Below are 18492 nucleotides of genomic sequence, written 5' to 3'. Positions count from 1 at the left end.
AGGCTCCCAGACAGCTCCTCTGCAACCAAGACTTGGGTCCTTTGTCACTGTCCTGGGCGGGATACCTCAGTGGAGCCCTCAGTTCTCAGCTCTTCTCCTGAATCACAGAGTCTAATCTCTGCCCAGCCTCTCCCTTCCTTGGCCCTGCTCCCACTCACTCTGTGTTCTGGTGTCCTCACTGGCTATAAGGCCAAGGTTATTCTTGTCTCTTTGAAGCCTTTGCTTCTTGACACAAGCTCCCTTTTCCTCCTGGTCAACTCTTACCTGAGCTCTTCCCAGATGTCTTCCCTGACCCCTCCCCACCTTTCTCTAGGAGGTTTTTCCCCTCCTGGGTACCTGGCCCTTTGTTTGTGCCTGCATGCAGCACGCATCATGTTGGATTACAGATACTAGTTTCTGCATCTGTTTTTCCTGCTTGGCTATGAGTAACTCAAGTGATCCTGTCTTAGTTATCTTTGTAATTGCCCCACTGATGAACTCAGTGCCTAGCACAGGTCATGACACCTGATAGATGCTCAATGAATGTGTGACTGGACTTGCCTAATCCAGTCCCTGCTGGTCTCTCTGCTCTGAACCGTGACAAACACTCATGCTTGTCACAGTGCTGGCCCAGGTGCACACACAGTAAACTCTCAATACAAACGAGTTAATGCATCATACTGTTGCTATTTAGTTCTATGTTTCAGTAGTAGTAGTAATAAAAATATGACATTACTGAATGCATACTATGTACTAGTTTCTATACTAAGTACTTTACCCTCATTCTCACTTAATCCTCGCGATAACAGTACATCATCATCTCCATTCATGAAAAATGTGAAGCAAAGAAAAGTTAAATGACTAGGTCGAGGTCACACAGATAGTGCCTAGTGGGCCTAGGATTTGAGCTTAACCAGTCCGATTCTAAAGCCTGTGTGTTTAGATTACAGAAAGCTGCTGGTATTATCCATGGGTGTAGCCAGGGCTGACATGTCCTTTCCTACTGGCTGAGTGTCTGTTTGGTTTGGTCTGTGCCTGTGCAAAAACTCTTCCTGAACTATTCTGTCTAATCCCTCCTGCGTATGTCAACTTTCTGACGTCATCGTGCTCATCTCTGCTGAGTTCTGCCTTCTGGTCTTGTGGCTGTCGGATGCCAAGTGTCTTAAGAGTACTAGAGATTTGTTTTAATTGGGTGTGGGAAGACAGGAAAATGACTTTCACGAAGGAGGAAGTTTGTGGTGCTCACGGGTCCCTAAAGACAGGAGGCACGCCACGTCACACAAGGCCACATGGGGAAGCACTGGGTTGGTCACGAGGCAGAGAGAGCAAAGGGAAAATGTGGACAAGAGTCTTTATTGTGGTTTCTGTGGAAAGGAACAGGTGAGGCAGGGTAAACGGGCTTAGGGCTGGCTAGTCTGAATAATTTCAGTGGGTTCCGGAGTACACAGGCTGTCCCTAGTTGTCTGATCCCAGGCCCTGGGGTGAACAGCACAGTGGATAGTGGCCCAGAGGGTGACGTCCTGACAAAAGAGGTGATTGGGGTCTGGGCTCTGGACTGGTTGGTTTGCATGTGAAAGGTGCACTCACAGACAAGGCCTGGCCCTGGGAAGGTCTGTGGGCCAGCCACACCCTGGATAGCAAAGCATCAAAGTACGGGAGGTAAAAAGACACAGGTAATATGTGAGACAACGCGGATGCTTGAGAAAGGGAAACCTTGACTGACTTGTCATGGCCTAGCTAAGAAGGAAATCTTCATGCATGCCCAGGAGGCTTTTTGCAATAAGGACTGCACAAAGAATATGCACTATGCTAACGGTAATGTTAGCAGGGCAGGCTGGGTCAACCTCCCCTTGCTCGGACCTCAGGTCACTCTCAGTCTCTATCTCTCTGTCTCTGCTTCTCTGTCTCTCTCTGTCTCTCTGCCTCTCCCTGTCTCTCTGTCTCTCCTCACTATGGCACAAGCTACTCTTGTTTGCCAATCATTTTTATTGCCCTTCTTCTCTCCTAACTCTCACATGGATCCTTTTCTGAGTCTCGCCATAGAGACTTGAATATCTCGCAACTACCTTATCTTCCCCGGGGGACAGATGGAGATGGAAGTGTGGATGACCGCCTCCCAGGCTTGGATATTTCTGCAGCAGGATTTCTCCAAAATGAGTTACCTGACATGCAAATACCACTATTTGCTCGGTAAGAAAGGGTTTCAAGATTAGAGGTTTTGGCAAATGCTTCATTCTACATTCCCTGTTAGAGACTGACAATGTAGTGATGTAATAAAGGCATTGAAAAACTACTAGGGAAAAGCCATCTTTATCTCTGTTTTATCTAGTGTCTCCAAATGTACCTGACCCACCATGGAACTGGTTTTTGCATAACACTTACTTCTAACCCATGAGAAATCCTCTGGGAGCTGCTGCCTGCTGGGGGGATTGGAGTAGGGATAGCGTGGATCTGAGTTGCCCACTGCCTGGCTCATAGTGACCAATCCTAGGCTTAGAGGGCAGAGGTTCAGGGTGCCCAAGGAGCCTGACGCAACTGCCCTGAGAACCCTGGGGTCCAATCTTAACCTGTTCCTCAGTCATACTTTCTCCTTGTGTAGACACATATACATGTGCATACATCTCTGGTCTGCACTGGCTCTTTTCATAAATAGGCAAGGAGGTGATAAAGCAATAGGATTAGATTTTATACAGAAGGACTTGCCTCATTATTTTGCCATAAATATACACACAAACGGACACGTATCAAACTCATGGAAGTACAAACTGTATAACAGGCAAACTCATAGACACTTGCAAAAATAGACACAACTAGTCTGTCCTCATCATGATACAAATATATAGATGCAGTTACACACAGAAACACACAAACTAGACCTGCCTCCCTTCCTCCTCCCCCCACATATGTGTTCTATTCTAATTATCCCTCCAAAACAAACTGACTCAAGATTTAGTGGCTTAAAACAATAATTATTTTATTATAGCTCATGATTTAATGGGTCAGGAATCTGGGCTCAGCTGGGTGATTTTTCTGTTCCTCATGGCATTGACTGAGATGACTCTGCGGTATGTGACTGGTGGATGGGCTGGCCTGGAAGGGTCAGGATGGCTTCCCTGACCTGACTGCTGCCTTGGTGGGGGTGGCTGGAAGGCTCACCTGGGACCATTGACAGGATTCAGCACACAAAGCCTCTCAGGCTTGGCATCTCATGGTAGTCAGACCTCTTACCTGGTAGCTGGCATCCCCCAGAATGGGGAGGGTGCTTTAGGCTTCTTATGACCTAGCCTCAGAAGATGAAGAATGTCACTTGTCCTGCATGTTATTGGTCAAGCAAGTCACTTAGGTTAGCTCAGATTTAAGGGGAGAGTTATGAGACTTTATCTCTCAATGGAAGGAGTAGCAAAGAATTTGAAGCCATCTTTAATCTAATATATGCACACACATGCATCTCATGTGAAGCTTAAGCCTTCCATATTGAACTCACTTTTGTGGTTGCATCTGGGCCTGAAATAGTGGCAACTGTGAGGCCCCACCCGGGGGAGGCAGAGCTGGGTAGCACATCACCACCCTGGATTGTGACGTGTCCAGTGGGATATGAGGCTTGGGTAGGAGCCCGCACTGGAGGTCACTTCTAATGGGCAGAGATTTCTATACTGGGACTTAAATTCAAGTCCCTTCCACATACTAAATCTAGTTATATCTAGGGTCTCTTCCATGTGGAGTGTCCATGAAGTCTGGAATCAAAGATTGTGCTAGATACTCACTAGAATCACAGAATGTTCTAGCAGGAAGCACCATGCATCCAGCCCCTCATTGTACACTCAGGGACAATGAGGCCAAGACAAGGGGGTAAATGTCTCACAGTCACACAGCTGGGATCCCCAGCCCTGGGTCCTCTATCTCCCCGGGATCCCCTGCAGGGCTCTGCTCCATGGAGTTTCCTCTGCCGGGGATCCTGCTATCTGAATACCTCCAGAGGCCACACACACTTATGTGTCAGATGTCGGGGTGAACACTGGACACTGGGGACTAGATAGTCACCACTGGTCAATGGCGAGGCCTGGAGGAGCTCACCTCTCAAAGTGGCCAGGAGGACATAACCAGGAACAGGGGAGAACTTCCACATGTTACTTGTGGGAACTTCCACTGGTTACTGGCCACAGGATTGATCAGACAAAAGCCCAAGGCATGAGGCCCCTTGAGGGCTGCAGAGATCAATACCACCTTCATCTTTTTCACTGGGAAAATTTGATGAATAAAGCCATCTCCAGCCCCCTCCCATAAATAGTAGCCTGAAATGCAGATGGTGTGGTGTTGTGGCTTTGAAGTCAGTCAAACTTGGGTCAAATCCCAGCTCACCCATCCCCCAACACTTTAGCTGGGTTGCCTCGGCCAAGTCCTTTGACCTTCTGAGCTCAACTGTATATTGAAAAAAAAAAAATCACCTTTATTTTTCCATTCAACAAGTGCTTATTGACTACCGTGTGCCAGCCACTGCTGCAACACAATGATGAGACCAACAGGCACTGTTCCTTTTGAAGGATGCTGTCATCAGCTGAGTACACAAACAAATGTAAATTTGCAAACTGCGCTAAGTGCCATGAAGGAGCTACAACAGTGCCCTGTGAGAGGGTGCAGTCAGGATGTGAGCAGGTTGAGGAGGCCAGGGACAGCCCCTATGAGGAAGGGACACTTGGCTGTGGCCTGGGGGGTGAAGAGAGGCTATCCAGTGGAAGCGTGTCTCGGACAGGGAGAGTAGCATGTGCAAAGGCTGTGGGGCTGGATGTAGTAAGCTGAATAGGAGGGGTTGAAATGCTAGTGTGACTGGGCCAGAGAGATCAAAGGGAGCAAGTGGGAAATGAGACTGCAAGTGTGGGTGAAAACTGTTCACCAAGTTCAGGAGGGTTTAGAAAATTGTATGCTTTTTTTATATTTACTTCTAAAAGCAGTGGGAAGTTATATAATGGCTTTAATCATAGAGGTGACGGATAGGGTTTGGCTGTGGTCCTATCCAAATTTCATCTTGAATTGTAACTCCCACAATTCCCACGTGTTGTGGGAGGAACACGGTGGGAGGTAATTGAATTATGGGGGCAGGTATTTCCTGCACTGTTCTTGTGATAGCGAATGAATCTCGCAAGATCTGATGGTTTTAAAAATGAGAGTTTCCCTGCACAAGCTCTCTCTTTTCCTGTCGCCATCCACTTAAGATGTGACTTGCTCCTCTTTGCCTTCCAACATGATTGTGAGGCCTCCCCAGCCATGTGGAACTGTAAGTTCATTAAACCCCTTTCTTTTGTAAATTGCCCAGTCTTGGGTATGTCTTTATCAGCAGCATGAAAACGGACTAATGCAGTGACATAACCAGATTGTGTTACAAAAAGAAGACTTTGGCTGCAGCAAGGCGAGTGAACTGCAGGGTGGTACAGGGAGGTGTGGGCAAGCCCATTAGGAGGCAGGCAGAATAGTGGTCCCCCAGATGCCCCATCCTCATCCTTGGAACCTGTGAATAAATTACATTGTGTGGTAAAGGAAAGAATGAGGGTTGCAGTTGGAATTAAGGTTACTCATCACTGGCCTTAAAATAGGGAGATTATCCTGGATTACCTGGGGGGGCCCAATGTCATTAGATGAACCTAGAGAGTGGTCAGAGGTGCACACATTAGAAGCATTCAACCTGCTCTTGCTATCTTGGAAGATGGAGGAAGTATTATTAAGCTCATTTTATAACTGAAGAAATGGAACTTCTAAGGCATAAGGTGCTCAAGACCTACTCAAGACCAAGCATTATTAAATATTATAACAAGGGCTTAGATCCAGTTCCCTTGAGTATGAATTCTCTTTCCATTGCCATGATAATCTGGGGAACTCCCACCAGGTTAGAGCTGTGTGACCTTGAGCAAGCACTTACCCTCTTGGAGCGTGGGGTGAGGAGGTGGTCTATATCTGGGGGCTCATTAACTAAAAGATGTTTCTAGGTAATCTGACAGGTTTTTGAACCCCCTAAAATGATGTGCAGGTTTCTGGGTGAATGTGCATTTTGTGGAGAGAGGATTCATAGCTTTTATCAAAATATCAAAAGGGCCAAAAAGAGCTCTTCCTCCCAGCTCTAAAACTTTATGACTGTCATTAAAAAGTGGAAATAGCTTTGGTGAAAGTGCATGGGTACTGACTAAACGTTACCTTTGTAGCAGTTAGCCATACAGCACCTCTTAGAGCCTGTTACACATGAGGCATTATCACAGGTGCTGGGAGTATGGCAGGAGAGAAAGGAAGGTCCTATATTTTAGTAGGAAAAACAGAAAACAAAGAATAATGATCTAACGTCAGATACTGATAAAGTGCTAAGAAGAAAAAGACAGCAGGGTAAGGAGATGGGGGATGATCAGATGGACCAAGGAAGTTCCTTCCAGGAAGGGTCACTGGAACAGAGACCAGCATCAAGTGAGAGAAGGAGGCTTAGGGAGAATCTGCCAGGCGGAGGAACAGCTCATGCACAGTCCCTGAGGTGGAAGAAGCCACCATGGATGATGAAGAGGTGGCAGGAGGTGAGTCCGGAACCGTGGCCAGACCCCCTGAAGCCACTGCAGTGCCCTGGAATTTACTGAGTAGACCGGGGAGCACGGGAAGTTTTGAGCTGAGGAGTGGTGTGATCTAACATTCCAGAAGGTTCCTCTGGCTGCTGTGAGGAGCAGAGCTGATGAGGAGCAGAAACAGACTGGCTGTGGAGCCATTGCTGGAGCTGCAGGAGAGAGCAGCGTGGCTGGGACTGGGTGGTGGGGCATGCACGGGGAGAAGTGGTCGGGGTCCCCCACTGGAGGTGGAGCTGCAGGATTTGCTTGTGACTGGATGTGGCTTGGGAAGGGAGAAAGGGAGTGGCCGGGGCCCGTCCCAGCCAAGCGCTGCTGCTTCTGTGAGCACCACAGGTGCTCACCTGCCTGCTGGGATGGACCTTACCATTGAGCCAGGCATGATTACTTCCTTCAAGTGACTCTTCTGACGTGTTTCAATGATGAGTGAGTGGTTTCCGCTAATTATGACTGAGTAAGCCCCTTAGAGAAGCCTGGCTGGACTTCAGGAGTTTCATGTGAGAAGATCCTGGGGAAGTGAACTGAATTGGGCTTGACTGAGAAAGATCCTGAGTGATGATCACAGTTTCACATCAGATCCGCATCCGAGACCAGCTGTGTCAGGCAGTGGGGCAGCAACCTTCACCTAGACCCTTGGAGGTCATCTCTCCTAACTAACAGGACAGAGAAGGAGACTAGGCCCTAAGAGGAGCAGTGACCTGCCTTCAGCCAACCAGGGAAGGGGCATTACCCTTCACTGTCGGCCCCCCCACAGCTGGAATCCAGCAGCTTGACTCTCATCAATTTCACTTTTTGCCTACTGCACTGTGGCCTTCTCTTTGGAATGCTGAGTCAGCACAGAGGAGGGTGATTCTTTGCCAAGGGGGAACTCTGAGAAGGCCCCATGGAGAGCTGGTTTTTGAGTCATGGAAATGACTCCAAGGACAGATTTCGGTGGAGGGTCAACCTTCGACTGGGAGGAAGCAGGGGAGCCTAGTCACTGAGATGGGAGCCCTGTACATGTCCCTGGAGTGGAGAGTGAGGCATGGGAGAGGAGCTGAGGCAAGGGGGCAGGCAGGAGTGGATCACGCAGGGCCATGCATGCCAGACCTGGGCCTTAACTCCTGGGCAATGGGGAGCCTTGAAAGGTTTTCAGCGGGGAATGATGTGGTGTGATGTGCTCAATGGAGCAGGAGGCACAGGAGATGGAGACCAGCTGTGTTGCACTTGGCCAGTTAGGTACCCTTGCTTTGGTATAATCCAGGCATTTGATACGTAAGAAAGCTGACCCAAAGAGGGGGAAAAACTTGCCAAAGTCACCCAGCAAGCCAGGGTTAGAGTTAGAACCCAGTTTATCCACCTCTCAATGGGAGGAAGGGAAGGTGATGATGATGATGGTGGTGATGATGATGACGATGATGATAACGAATATATATTGAGCACTTGACATTAAGTATCTTCTTTAATCCTCACAAGGGCCCTATGACAAAGCTACTACTACTATTATTGTTATTATTGTTCCCCTTTTATAGAGGGGAAATGGAGGCTCAGGAATATTAAATGAATTGCTCAAGACCACACAGATGGTAAGTGGTGAAGCCAGCATTCTACCCTAGATCATTCTACACAGTTTGACTCCAAAACCCATGCTGGGGACCACAAGTGGTTATCTCATCAGATTTGCCAGAACTGTCCCAGGAGGAGTCCTCATACATAAAACATCATCCCTTTCACCCCATCTCCCCCCTACTCAGAGCAAACCTTCCTTTATCCTCTTCCTTTATCTCAACAGAGGGTACCAGGCTACCAAAGAAAGGGGGTATCATTGTTGGAATCATGGTGTAGGAGGGTGTATGCATGTAGATGCAGAATTTTGGAGATGAAAACCCTTAGAAACCACTGAATGTAACTCGAGCCTCTGTTAGATGGAAAAACTGAGACCCAGAGAAGGGCGGTACCTTGTCGATGCCTTGCAGCAAGTTAGCGACACCAGCGCTAAAGCCTGGATTGCCTGATCCCCAGGCCAGGGTTCTCCTCTCACATTTTGGACAGTTCCCACACATTCCTGGAATCCTCCATTGGACTGCGAATGGGTTTTCCCATGAAAGCAGACTGTATAAACCAACCATAGTGCTTTTAGGTCCCGAGTTATATGCTGCCATTGTTTCTTCAGTAATGCTATAGTTTTCTCTGCCTCTCTTGTCCTGGAAAAGCTGGCTTTGGTAGTACCGTTTCTATGTGAAAATGTTACCCTGCTTTTACAAAAATCTACAAATGAACGTTGGACAACGCATTTGTAAACTGGGAGCTGCCCGCGACTTTGAGCCTGATAATCTGGAAACATTACTCTCTGAATTCTCTCTTTTCCTTCTGTGTTTGTGAGATTTCTGCTGTTTAAATCTTGCCCCATCAATGAAACAGCAGCAAGAGCTTTGGAGTCCCACAGACCTGCATGTGAATTTGGACGTAGGCTCCAGATATGTGACTTCCAGCAAATCATGGCAAGAACGGTAGCAGTGAGCCCAGCTACATGAAGATTACAAGGAACTGTGACCTGGGTCTTAATCTTAATGAGGCTGTGATGGGAATTCAATTTCAACTTCATTGAGTATCTGCCATGAGCTGGTCACTTTCAGGTACATTTTCCATCTGACTCTCATAGCAGAACTTACATAGCAGAGTGAGATTATCTTTCTCCTACCCTTATAAGGGTAGTAATCCAATTTCTGAAGGCTCCATCTTCATCACCTAATCAGCCCCCACCTTCTGCAAGACCACACCTCCAAATACCATCACCTTAGGGATTACAACTTCAATATATGCATTTATGGTGGCAGGGGTGTGGGTGGGGACACAAATATTTAATCCATAGCAGTCACATAAGTCTATGTTAAATGAGAAAGAAAAGGAAGAAAGAAATCAAGACAAACAATAGAGTTGAGAAGGAGGTTAACACAAGCATGTGTTTCATGGAGTCTGACTCACACCGAGAACAGGAATGTGGCTCTGGCAGCCAATGCACTGAACAAGGACCTGAACAGTCATACAGCTCAAGGTTCAAGCAAGGTAGAAGCAAACCAGCTGCTCTGAAGATGCTCACCTACTTCTGACCTTGAATCTTCCACTTCATGACCTTCATCCAGGAGTAGCCACTGACATCTGTATGGTACGTTACTATTTTCACAGTATTCTATCTTTTGATTCTCACATCAGTTCTATGAGGTAAGTATTTGATTGTTAGCCTTTCTTTAGAAATGAGAATATTGAGGCTTAGAAAGGTAATTTCTTGCCAAAGGCCACACAGCTCCTAGTAGAAGAACTGGAATTCAAAGCCAGGTTGATTTTTGGCTTCCACCGTGACTGCCAACTGCTTGATGCCAGAATCCAAATGGCTGAGCTTCACACTTTATGTTGGAATTTTGAATTACAACAAATAGTTGTGGGCAGAATGAGCCTATTTTCTACTTTGCTGTGAAAGAAATTATTGTTGAAATATACTGGGTCACCATTTTTGGTGTTCTTGTGTTTATATTTAATCTCTGAATTCAAACCGGACTCTTGGGGGTCAGAGACATTGCTCCTCTGGCAGTGCAAGAATATATCTTGTATTTGATTTAAAACTTCATTTTGAATCAGGGCCAAATCCAAACACTGTGAATTTAAACTGCTGGCAGCCTTCCTAGCCTACCTCGTGAGTGCAAAATCAATCCAACTATTGTACACAAAGAATTCTGGTGCCCGTGTGACTGTGTTGGTGGCCCCTGAAGAATTTGAGTTGGATGGTCCAGAATATCTGTACCCAAGTTGCATGACTTTTTGCAGCATGCTGAAATATTCCACAGGAGCTGAAATAGAAGCAGCAACTGGATTCCAAGAAGTGTTTCAAATGCATTGCTCAGTTGAAATGAGGACTTCATTAGCTGCCATATTAAGCAACATATAGATGAAGAAATCAATGGCCTTACCCCTGCTCCCCAGCAAGGATCCAGATTGGAAACAATCCTATAACACACATCTGCCTTCTTTCCCTGGTTCTGTCTTAAAGGAAAATCGATCCTTTTTATTTTGGGTGTGGTTCCAGGAGACTAGAATATTCCTCCCTAAATTCATCCCTCTTGCTTTCCTAATTTAGTGAATGATATAAACATCTACCTAGTCACCCAGACTAGAAACTTCAGGCATCCTTGAAAATTCCCTGTACTTCAACCCCCCCAATCCAAGTTGCATATCATTTCCTGGTGATTCCATCATGTGGTTGTGTTCAGAGCTCATCTTCCTCTTTGTCCCACTGTCATCACCTTGGTCCATATCCCAGCCATCCTTTGCTAGAATAACCTTCAAATTCACTTCTCTGCCTCGAATCCATCCTCCATGCGGAGGTCAGTGTGGTCCTTGTAAGACACAGATCTGATCATCCCTCTCCTCCTCTGTAATCCCCAGTGGTGCACAGTGACTGCTCTCACACTGCTCTGAGAGCCTCAGGTTTTCTGTAGCCAAGACTCCAGGCCCCTTCCCCATTTGACCATAGCCATTTCCCTTTTTTCTAATTACATAATGTGCTCCAGCAAGAGTTGTTGTTTGAGGAGGGCATTCTTAAAAAAATGAAACTGGCCGGCTTAGAGCACAAGGCCAGAGGTCCTCCTGGGAGCATGCGAGGCCTTCGCCATGCCGGCCTCACTCACCCCTGCCTCCTTGCCCCCTGATCCCCCCGGCATCCCTTTATGCCCACTGCATGTGCTCAACTACTCTGGAGTCATGAGGGGCACCGTGCTGTTCCCAACACATGTGTGATGACTTTGTTATTTTGAATATGCTCTCTGCTCTGCCTGGAGCGGCCTTTCTTGTCCTCTCCTCTCCCAGAGTTCCCACTCACCCTGCAGAGGCAGTTCAACTGTCCCCTCCTGCAGAAGGCACGAACCTTCCCTACATTCCCCACAGGCAGATGCTTGGCTGCCTCCTCTGTGCTCTCTCTGGACCCTGGGCATATCTTCATGGTAGCCCTGGCCACAGAGATCTTTGTTACTTGTCTTCCTGCCCTCCACTAGCCTATGAGTGACTTACGGACAAGATTTGCATCTCATTTGTTGCTGTGTTCCCAGTACCTAGCGAAGTACATGACCCCTAGAGCTATTCTATGTCATGATGTAAAGCAACACCATTAACTAACAGTCAGTCAACAAATATGTGCTGGAAAAGCTAAGTGGGTCAGATGAATATGAGGTGGGATGCAGGGCCAAGGAGGGACAGGACAGGGGAAGAGGTTTAGGGGCTTCTGGGGCTGTTTATTCTGGGCTGCTGGCAGTTGAACTCAGAGCACACATGTTTTTGAGTATAATTTTAGTAGAATTTTAGGCCTAGGACAATACATCCCTTAGGAAGACTGGGCCTACTCCCTGTGCCCTTTGTGTAGTTCTAACTGGGACACTTGTGAGAAAGGACTACTGCATATGTCCTACCTGCTAGGATAACGCCACGCCAACAGTCCTAATAGCTAGTACCTGAATTGGGCTTTGCCCTTTTGCCTAAATGAGCTCACTTAATGCTCACAATAACTCCTGTCACTTGGCAGGGCAGGGGTTATTGTTACCCACATTTTACAGGTAAGAAAACAAGCCCTGTGGCTAAGAAACAGCAGAGGCAGCACTTGAGTCATGTCTTCTGCCTTCCAATCCCATCATTTTCTCATGCAGCCTGACCTTCTTATACCTTTGTCAATAGGATCCATGTGCTTTGGGGAGGACATGAAGATGGAGAAAGAGTGAAAGAGTCAGAGAGACAGGGCGTTTCCAACCTCATAACGCACCCTATGTAATTGACACATCATAGTTGAATGTGCTCAAAGAAAAGACACCACATTCTTTGTGTTTGTTTGAGATGGATTTTCACTCTTTTGCTCAGGCTGGAGTGAAGTGGCACTATCTCGGCTCACTGCAACCTCCGCCCCCAGGGTTCAAGTGATTCTCCTGCCTCAGCCTCCTGAATAGCTGGGATTATAGCTGCCCACCACCATGCCAAGCTAATTTTTGTATTTTTAGTAGAGACAGGGTTTTGCCATGTTGGCCAGGCTGATCTCAAACTCCTGACCTCAGGTGATCTGCCTGCTTTGGCCTTCCAAAGTGCTGGGATTACAGGCATGAGCCACTGTGCCCAGTCACACATTCTTCTTATTAATTTAGTTTTTTTTTAAATTGACATATAGCCTACATACCACCGAATTCACCATGTTCAAAATGTAGAGTTCAGTGAGTTTTTAGTATATTGGCAAAGTTATGCAACCATTACCACCACCTAATTCCAGAACATTTCTATTAATTAATTTCTAATGTTTTTGTTTTTCAGATTCCAATAATGAGAGACCCTGGGTGGATTCGAAATGTATGGTCTTCAAACATTAACGTGAGTGCCGCTGTGATAGAATGTCGTTGTTATGCTTTTACATTTTAAGATTAGAGAAAATACTCCATGTCCAACTGTGGTTTGTCGCCATGGCTATCTGCAGTCTCCAAGGCAGGCCTATTCCTTTCCGCTGATGCTTTCAGAGATTGCCCGCAGCACTTGCTGGATGCTTGATTAGCTCCCCATGGAGCTGTGAACATTTTGGCTGGTTTCTAATCTCTTCTTCCTGAGATGAATCCTCCTCCAGGCAGAGAAAGGAGTTTGTCACCTCCCTGATTAAAAAGCCTTCAATGGCTCCCCAGTGCCAAGAGGAAGAGGTCTGCATTCACACTCATGCCATTGGTTGCCTTTACTGGACGATCCTTACCGCAAATGCAGTTGCACATGACTAATGAGAGCCCTTGCCTCACGCCCCGAGCCCCTCAAGGCGCTTCCCCAGATTCTGCCTCTTCCTCCCACCGCAGCCTCTTTGCTTTGCACCTGGTTCTCAGGCTTTGGTGCAGCCCCTTCAGCATCTCTGGGATTGTTTTTCATGCTTTGCTCTCTGTCTGCCCCCGAGGCTGTCTTTTTGGCTCTTCCTAGACCCCATGTTCCACAGCCCAAAGGCCATCACTACCCTCACTCCTCAAACTCTCTGAGCCACTGTTGTTTGGGTGGGGGGATATTTTGTTTACACCCTCCCTCGCCCCACTCCCAGAGGTGGTCCCAAACTCTGTCTCCTGTTCCTTTCTCCTTGGGCCTTCACCCTGCCCTGGAGCTATAGCTGAAGCTTCAGGGGCATCATGTAATTTGCTACAGGCCCACAGATCTTACCCCTGAGATGCTTCCACTGTGGGGAAGAGGCTGGAGGCAGCGTGTGTGGATAGGGAGGCTCCAGAGGGGCTGTGGAATGATCCAGGGTAGAAGTGATGACGCTGGAATGCTTAGTGTCCCTACTGTGGCCTGGTCCAAGCCTTGTGGCTACGGAACAAAAGTAACACTTAGTCTCCACCCTCGGGGAGCCCCCAGTTAGAAAGGGACACTGAAACAGAGTGTGGACTAAGGATTTGCAGAGGACACCTGAGGCTCAGCGCGGCCGCAGGCAGAGTGAGAGTTCGTCGTTGAGACGAATCCAGAGGCGTCAGTGACATGGATGAAGAAGGCTGCAAGGAAGGCCTGGCCTGGGCACTCTGTGAGGAGCAGAAATTTTATTTCCAAGGGGATTGGCAGGGACTGGGGCCAAATGGAGGCCAGGAATCCTGAGGAGAGAGCAGTTAGTGGCAGTTATGCCTGGAGGGAGAGAAGCTCCGCTCTGTGAGAAGATGCAGGAAATTGAAGTAAGTGACCCCCTTCACCTGTGGGTGGGAGCGCAGGCCACATAGTCATGGAGGCGGCCTCGGGCAGCTTCCCGTGGTTCAGTCCCATTCTCCAGACTGTGGGGCAGGAGCCCATGGCTACCATGTTTCCACCCCAGCTTCTGGCCCCATGTGCAGGACACACGAGAGGCAGGTAAGGAAAGGCAATCCGCTGGCCTCCATCCCCACCCTGCACAGAGCTGGGCTCCCAGCAACACAGGGAGCTCAGGACGGGAGGCGCCAAGCAGGAGGCTCCTGCTTCAAAGGTGAAATTACAGAAAGCGTCCGCCATCCATGGTAGGGGTGTTGGATCAGGAGTGCAAAATCTGGGTCATGGCTCTGCCACTTACAGCATGTGTGACATTGAGCAAGTTACCTGACTTCTCTGAGTTGCATTCCACATGCGTACAGCAGGATTTCAGTGAATCGTGAGCAGAAAGTGCTTGCTGTCCACCATGGGCCTCATGGGAGAGGAGAAGTAGGGCTTGTATCAGCTTGTGTGGGTGGGGGGTTCAGAAGCAATTTCAGAAAAATGCTTCCAAGAGAAGGTGAGTGTTCTGCAGGGTATTGAAAGAGCCATACCAGTTGGCCAAGCACAGAGGTAAGAAACAGCACAGTGTCTTTGAGATTTGGGGGATGTGATTGGAAGAGGGGATGAAAATGGAGGAGGAGGATGGGTACCGATGACCAGGAGGCCTCGTCTGCTTTTCTGAGGACCTTGAACTTTATCCTACAGGTAATGGTATACAGGGGGCCGGGGCAGGTGGATCGAAAGGCCCCAAGCAGGCAGTGTCCCCTCCAGATCTGCAGTCTTGTGAGAGTACAGCTATAGGGGTGGACCTGGAGGCAGGGGGGCAGCTTGGGGTCCACTGTTAGCCTGGCTGAGTGTGAACTGCTCATGGAACTTCCCAAGGCAGGTGACCAGCTGGCAGTTGGATGCATGGTCTGGAGCCAAGGGACAAGGTCTGGGCTGGAAACACCGAACTGCAGTCCACAGTGGACGGTGCGGTTCAGGTGTGCAAGGTGGACAGACTCACGCTGGAGGGCGCATGGCATGGGGAGGTGGCTGGGGCATCAGGCAGGCTTCCAACCCACACCTCTCCTTCTATCCCGGCATTGATCATTGTTGTGTCCCGCTGTCCGCAGAAGGTAGGTTCCTAAATTCCAGGAATGTTTAGTAATGAGAAAACCAAAAATGAGGAGGAAGGGCAACAGGGGCGAAAGTAAGACTCAAAGTCTCTCTCTCCTCCTGCTCTCCCTCTCCCTCTCATTCACTCTCTCTCTCCCAGTCTCCTCTCTCTCTCTGTCCCTCTCCCTGACACTGTCCCCCTCTCTCCCTCCTTCCTAGTTACTGTGCCACTGTACTAGGCACTGGGGACACAGTGATGAGTGTGTCATGGTTAGTCTTTTCCTTCTGGAGTTCACCAAGCAGGGGAGGGGGTAGTGGGATCATAATGATGGTGCCGTGTGTCAGGTGCTATGACAGGGTTGCCTGTGGACTTGTGAGTGCAGAGAAGCCAGTGATTAATTCTCCATGGACTGGAGACATGTTTGAGGGAAAGTTTTTCTAAGAGGTCAAGCTCTTGGTTTGAAGAATCTAGCTGTGAAATACAGAAACTCAACGAAATACACACTCACCAACCCACCTCCCCCGCTCTATCCCCAAACAAGATTCAAGACAGCAAAAGACCTGGAATGCTGGGACAATTTGCTACACCACAAGCAACACCATTCACGTTGTGCCTCCCTCTTGGCTGATGTGTACTTTGATTGCGACATTTCTAATAAGAACAACAATTCCCAGAATTCTAGCTTATCCTGGTCCAGTTACTGGAAACCATATTTTGCTTATTTCTTTTATTTCTTGTCTTTAGGTTGGGAAAGGACTGGACCTAAATTTTGGTTTTCTTGGAGGGAGCATGTTTTGTCGGGGGAGGAAGTGAAACTTTGTCTAGATTTACATTTATTTTTGAAACATGTGATCAAAGCGATTTATGTGGCTGGTTCTATAGAATCAACTGGGAAATACTGGCTCACAATGAAGGCCACAGTCTCCTGTTCCTACCCAGTTAATTGATGCGTCTTTGCACATTGCCCTGTGGATTCACACCTGATAGAGGAGGGTCTGGCTGATTCTACAGAGCATCATATGCCAATGATTTTCTTTCTCATACTCTAGCATTTATGTGTAATCTCATCATATTTTAGTTTGTTCTATGTTCAGATACTGCCTTACTTGTAAAGAGTTTTCTTGGCGGGGAGAGATATGGGGGGTGTTTTTCCTGGAGGTTATGTTTGCCTCTCTTTTTTATTGTTAGAAGAAATACCACTACCTGCCCATCCCCCCTACCCTCCAAACACAGAATGTCCTTAAACTTTGACATTAGCCTATCACGTGGAAATCATCGCATTCTTTATTTTTAAGCCTGTAACCTTGTTACCATTGGGATCTATTCCTTCTATTTGGATGACCATATTTTTCATATGGCTTTTAGAATTTTTTAAAAAATTTATTTAGCAAATCTTATATACCACAAATCAGGTGATAGGTTTTTTTTTTTCTAAGAGCATTAGAAATAATAACTCATTTATTCCTCACAACGGCCTTCTAAGTTGGTCCCATTATGATTTCTGTTTGAGAGCTGACAAACCAAGCACAGAGAGGCTGAGTCATTTGCTCAAGGTCACACAGCTAGAAAGTGGCAGGGTTAGAATTCAAACCCACAGATGTCCAGAGACCTTGTTCTTAAGCACTATTCTACCTCTACAAGAAGTTGCTCTCTTTCAGTAGTTTCTAGTTCTTTCCATTGCTTCCTTGCTTTTAGTGCCTTTATCACACTCTCTAGTTTCCCCAGACTGACAGCTCCCTGTGTAGGTAACCCTGTTTTCCCAGGACCTCTCTCCAGGAGATCTCTCTCTTCCTGCTTGCTCCTAAGTCCTCCCACAGAGCTGTCCTCTTGGGAGGTCCTCACTGGAGCCACTGTGACCGGATTGCTATTTTCTTCTTTCTTAGTTTCCTCTTTTACAATAAGCAAAAGCTGGAGTACATTTCCAGGTAACCTCCCAGGAAAAGGGGGTCAGGATATATATATATATATTTGAGATGGAGTCTTGCTCTGTCGCCCAGGCTGGAGTGCAGTGGAGCGATCTCAGCTCACTGCAGACTTCATCTCCTGAGTTCAAGTGATTCACCTGCCTTAGCCTCCCGAGTAGCTGGGATTACAGGTGCCCATTACCATGCCCAGCTAATTTTTTTTGTATTTTTGGTAGAGACAGGGTTTCACCATGTTGGTCAGGCTGGTCTCGAACTCCTGACCTCAAGTGATCTGCCTGCCTCTGCCTCCCAAAGTACTGGGATTACAGGTGTGTGGAGATATACTTTGAATGCTTGCATGTCTTAATCTCTAATTTGGCTTCACATTTGAGTTGGGTTGAATTTAGAATTTGAGGTTGATGTTCAGTTCTCACAGAATTTTGTACACATTGTTCCATTACCTTCTAGCAGCAAATGTTCCTTCTACGCCTGTCTGGCTTTGGTTTCTTTGTAGGTGAGCTTTTATCTTATTTTTTCCTACTGGAAGCTTTTAGGATCTTCTGCTAACTCTTTGTGTTCTGAAACTTCACACTGATGTGCCTTGAGGTAGCCGTTTTTCATTCATCTGCTCAGAACTTAGTCTCTTGGGGGACAATTCCCTTCTCCTCTAATAGATATCAGCTGATGAGATATTCCAAGAGATGAAAGGAAAATGGAAAAACAAGCAAAGGGTGGTGGCTAAGGATGCAAGGAGTGGTTCTCTATCTCTTTTATCTTCTATTGCCCGACTTTTTTGGTCTGTGATTTGGCAGATTTTGTAAATTTCACTTTCTATTGTTATTATTTTCACAATCCAAATTGTTTACTTTTCAAACTTCTTTTTTTGTTCTCTAATTATTTCTTCTTTACAGCATTATTCTGTTTTTGTTTTATGAATGAAATAGCAACCCAAATCTGAGCTTCTGATCTGGGGATTTTTTTTTCCTAGTAATTTCTCTTCTGTTCCCTTCATTATTTTTATTTATTCTGGAATTGTTTCCCCTGTTTGTTATTTTTCCTCTTTCACATTGCAGGGTTTCCTCAAATGCCTGGCACTTTGTGGTTGTTTTTATTTAGCATGGACAGGATAAAAAGCTTGCCTGGAAGATCCAACTGGTAGAGTTCATTCTAGAATAAAAAG

At 47.0% G+C, this 18492-nt stretch overlaps 1 protein-coding gene across 3 annotated transcripts in view; it reads left to right on the top strand.

Annotated features, from left to right (window-relative positions):
- The window catches only part of LPIN1 (lipin 1), a 150753-nt gene that overhangs the window by 23270 nt on the left and 108991 nt on the right, over nt 1–18492 (top strand). For all 3 annotated transcript variants that reach the window (XM_008952322.5, XM_008952320.5, XM_034952635.3), the window contains exon 2: nt 12888–12944. In XM_008952322.5, the coding sequence (XP_008950570.3) occupies nt 12888–12944 (57 nt within the window). The remainder of the gene's footprint in view (nt 1–12887; nt 12945–18492) is intronic.

The sequence above is a fragment of the Pan paniscus genome, chromosome 12 (assembly GCF_029289425.2).
Source record: "Pan paniscus chromosome 12, NHGRI_mPanPan1-v2.0_pri, whole genome shotgun sequence".
NCBI classification, from domain to species: Eukaryota; Metazoa; Chordata; class Mammalia; order Primates; family Hominidae; genus Pan; species Pan paniscus.
Note: the sequence above shows the minus strand (reverse complement) of the source record. Positions and strands in the feature narration are given on the sequence as shown.